Genomic DNA, 3963 nt, shown 5'->3' on the forward strand with positions numbered 1-3963 from the left:
GCAGCCTTGTATTTCCTCTTCACCACACATGCTCGTTGGCAGGGAGGCTGAAAATGACAGGTGCGGGAAGCACTTCCGAAAAATCTCTAATAAAATGTCCACACGCCCTTTTTTGGCGAAGTGCCCAGACAGCAGAGGCCTTCTGGCACGTGGCTGTGGGGCCGCAGCACTGAGGCCGCCTGCACGAAGCTTCCAGTCGCCCGCTCATCATCATTAGGATAGGTCTGGCGCGCCCTCCCATTTCCCGGGGGGCTTCCCGCGTGGGGCGGCCTGTTGCCGGGCGCCGGCCCTCCATTGTGACGCTCCGGGGCGGCGACTGTGCTGCGCAAGGGGCTGCGTGGGCCGGGCCCGGCCACTTCGGCCATGAGGCGGCAACAGCAGCGGCGTCGGCCGCGCCGGGGGTCGGGCCAGTGCCTCGGGGCGGAGCGCGGGCGGCGCGTCTCCCCGAGCGACGGCGGCGCGCCCAGCGCCAGCAAGGGCGGAAAGAAGGCGCCCGCCGCGTCCTGCTGCAGCCTGTCCGGCGCCGACACCCAGCAGGAGATGGGCCGGCGGAGGAGCCCCGGCCGCTTCTCCCCGCCGCGCGGCTTCACCGACGCCTACAGCTCGGAGCCCGAGGCGGCCGCGGCGGCGGGCGAAGGCTGCTTGGGCCGCCAGGCGCTAGCGCAGATCTACCGCGACGAAGCGCGGACGGTGGTCCCTCGCAGGGGCAAGAACGGCGCCAGCTCCCCGCCGCGCGGCAAGCCCCAGCGCCCCGGCACCGCCCACCCGCGCCGCTTGGCCGCCTGGCCGCAGCACCACCTGGCCCCGGCGGGCGAGGGCTGCGCCACCCCCTGCACCACCTCGTGCACCACCCTGTACGGCGGGGAGCCCCCAGCCCGCCCCGAGCCCCACAGCCGCTCCCCGGCGGGAAGGGGCACGCGCGTGGAGGAGCTGCTCCGCGAGGACCAATGGGCCAGCCCCGTGGCCAAGCTGGGCGACTATGGGCCGGACTTCCCCACCGACGCCAGCAAGCCGCCCTCCATCTGCCCCTCTTCTTTCTCCTTCTCCCAGTTGGACAAGCCCTCCCCCAAGCTGCCCAAGAAGGAGCTCAAGAGGGGGAACTGGCAAGAGCCCTGCGAAAGCAGCCCCAGTCTAGCAGACCTCATGCACTCCTTAGCCAGGCCCTATGAGGAGGAAGAGCCCCAAGCATACCTCAGTCGCGACCCAAACAGCCAGCCCCACCGCCAGCACTACCGCCGTCACTACAAGTCCCGGAAAGGAGAGGCCCAGATCAGCCTCCAAGATCTCCCTGACAAGAGGTACGAGGATTTGATCCCCGAAAGAGACAAGAAAATTGCGGCTCTGATGTTGGCCAGGCACCAGGAAGAGGAAGAGATGAAGGACCGGCAGCTCCAGGTCTCTGAGGCTTGGGAGCAGATGAAGCGCAAGGAGAGGAAGCACAACGCTCGGAAGGAGAAGGAGAGGCAGTACCAGCTGATGGAAAGTCTGGACCAGTGGCAGCGGGAACGGGATCAAAGGAAAGCCAAGCTCAGACTGGAAGAACAGCAGCTGTTGGTGGCCAGAGAGAAGGAAATGATGCTACGTGACAAAAAGTGGAAAAAGATGTCCAAAGAGCAGGAGAGCAGGCGGAGGATGAAACTGGACAGCAGTAAACTTCAGGCTGACTATAAGAAACGTTGTCAGGAAAGGCAGCTCTGGGACAAAAGGTTAAATGAGAGGAATGCTAAGGACCGTGCCTCTCATTTGTATAAGGAGCAGATGCTGCAAGCCCTGGAAAGGAGGCTGATGAAGGAGATGGAAAAGAAAAGGAAGAGAGCAGATGTGAACGAATACAAAAAAGCCAGGCACATGCACACCAAGGAACAGGTGGACAACAGACTGAAAGCTGAGGAGCTCTACAAAAGGCTCTGCATCGAACAGAAGCTCCAGAGGTCTCAAGAAATCCTGGAGCAGCTGCTTGAAGAAAGGAACAGAGAACTGAAAGAAAAATCTTTCAAGGAAGAAGAGCAAGGCTTGATAGCCAAGGTTAGAGCAAAAGAGACTGAGGAAGAAAGGAGAAGGCGCAAGGAGATGCTGCTGCAGATAGCAGAGATGAAGATCCAGCAAGCCAAAGAAATAATGACCACAAATATTCAAGGCAGAGGACAACGCGCGAGAGAGATTAACTGCATGAAAGAAAGAAGCCATCACTGCCGCAAACAGAAGCTTGATGATGACGAGAAAAGTCACCTGCGGGAAATTCAAGAAGCCATAAGAAGGAAAGATCAGAAAAGCAATCAGATTCTAAGGGACAAGGAGACAGCCATTGAGGAATCTCGGAGAATAGCCAAAGCATCCTATGGCTTAAGAGAAAAAGTGAGAGATCTGATAAACCATGGTTCATTTGACCAGATGGCTTTTGATGCCCATCGCCATGCAAATCTCCTGAGGGGTCTCTAGTGAAGTTTAAGAGAAATTCCAGACTCTGCTGTGCAAAAAAGATGGTTGTAGTGCGTTCATTTTGTAGAACTCTGCTGTAGACTAAAATGGTTTCAGCCTTAATTGCTGTTTGACTCATACATGTTTTCAAGGATTTTGGTTTAAAGGAGTTTATTATACACATATACAGCTGCCTTACAGTTGTGCATAGGAAGAGATGCTGTACTTCCAGTGGAATGTAGCTTTGCAGCCTTGAGTATAACCTGTGGTTTAGTGTCAGAGCATCTACTTGGCATGCAGAAGGTCACAGGGTCAATCCATGATACCTCCAGTTAAAAGGATCAGGTAGCAGATGGTGTGTCAGGTGTCCACTTGACACTCTGGAGAGCCACTCCCAGTCTGAGTAGACAGTAGTGACCATGATGGGGCTGATGATCTGACTAGGCAACTTTTTGAGAAAGTTTGTTTGTTTTTTAAATGGATTCTACAATGAATATCTGGAGTTTTCAAAATTATTGAAGTGTGTACACAAACAACTAGTGTTACAGACATTTCAAGCCTAAGGGTGCAATAGTCAACCATACATGAAGACTAAAATTATATTTAAAGATATTCCAATAAATTATTTAAACAAATACAGTGTTACAACTGAATAACCTAAGCCATCATTTTCAGATCTCCCCATTCACAGATCCAATTTTTCTCAGGGGAATTTATAAGCACCTCATTGGCAAACATGAGTATCCTGTTTAAGCCTGTGGCGGTGTTGTCAGCTTTCAGTTTAAAATGTGCTGAAATGAGAAATATTTTGTATTGAGTTACAAAGAACAATTTTTGTATCATATAAGGTATTTTAAAATAAAGATTGATCGGTATTTTTTCAAACTTCCTAATGTAGGAATTGAGTTACTTGATGTCCATGTAATCTTACAAATTGATCTGGGATTTATGGCAACTCATTGAATTAGAAATTCCCCCTTCATTTCCTATAATCAAATGCCTTGGTCTGTTGGTTGGAGAGCCTAAGAGGCAGCCGTTAGGAAAGTGATATCTCTGAGCACTTGACTCCCATTGGCACGGGTGCTCTGAACGCTCCTTCACATGTCAGCATTTCAAAGCATTCCACAAAAGTTTATATTCACAGGCAGATAGTGCAATATCTGTAATACAGGAGGGTTGCATTACTTCATTCAATTTCTATTTCAGCTCTATCCTAAACATGGTTGCTCGCATAGTGAAACTGGAACTTGGACATGCTTTTAAAAAAACTTAGAAGGAATTTGGTTGGACATATATTTCTTTTTCTTTGAAATGTTAGCTACATCTCCTTAGTTGTAAGTGATATTTGGTAACTAAAATGTATCTCATAAATACCAACCCATTTCATTCCTCACACTTCAGCCTCTGAGCCTTGGAAAAAATGGAGTCAAAAATATCAGGAAGGTAGATTTGCTCAGTGTTTGTTCATGGTAAGGGTTCCAAACAAAGAAACTAACAGGTCCAAATGATAGGTTCAGAATAATATTTTACCCATAGTTTAGTACA

The 3963-nt window shown here is 51.0% G+C and overlaps 1 protein-coding gene across 1 annotated transcript; it reads left to right on the top strand.

The window, feature by feature from the left end:
- Positions 1-337: 337 nt before the first annotated feature.
- LOC143819202 (coiled-coil domain-containing protein 185-like) lies at positions 338-2541 on the top strand. Its single transcript, XM_077300581.1, has one exon. It carries the CDS (start codon positions 364-366, stop codon positions 2437-2439), a length of 2076 nt encoding a protein of 691 aa, XP_077156696.1. The 5' UTR covers positions 338-363; the 3' UTR covers positions 2440-2541.
- The last annotated feature ends 1422 nt before the right edge of the window (positions 2542-3963 follow it).

Source organism: Paroedura picta, chromosome 1 (genome assembly GCF_049243985.1).
Source record: "Paroedura picta isolate Pp20150507F chromosome 1, Ppicta_v3.0, whole genome shotgun sequence".
NCBI lineage: Eukaryota > Metazoa > Chordata > Lepidosauria > Squamata > Gekkonidae > Paroedura > Paroedura picta.

Coding starts and splice junctions, on each gene's coding strand:
- LOC143819202 (XM_077300581.1), top strand. CDS start 364: ATGAGGCGGCAACAGCAGCGGCGTCGGCCGCGCCGGGGGTCGGGCCAG.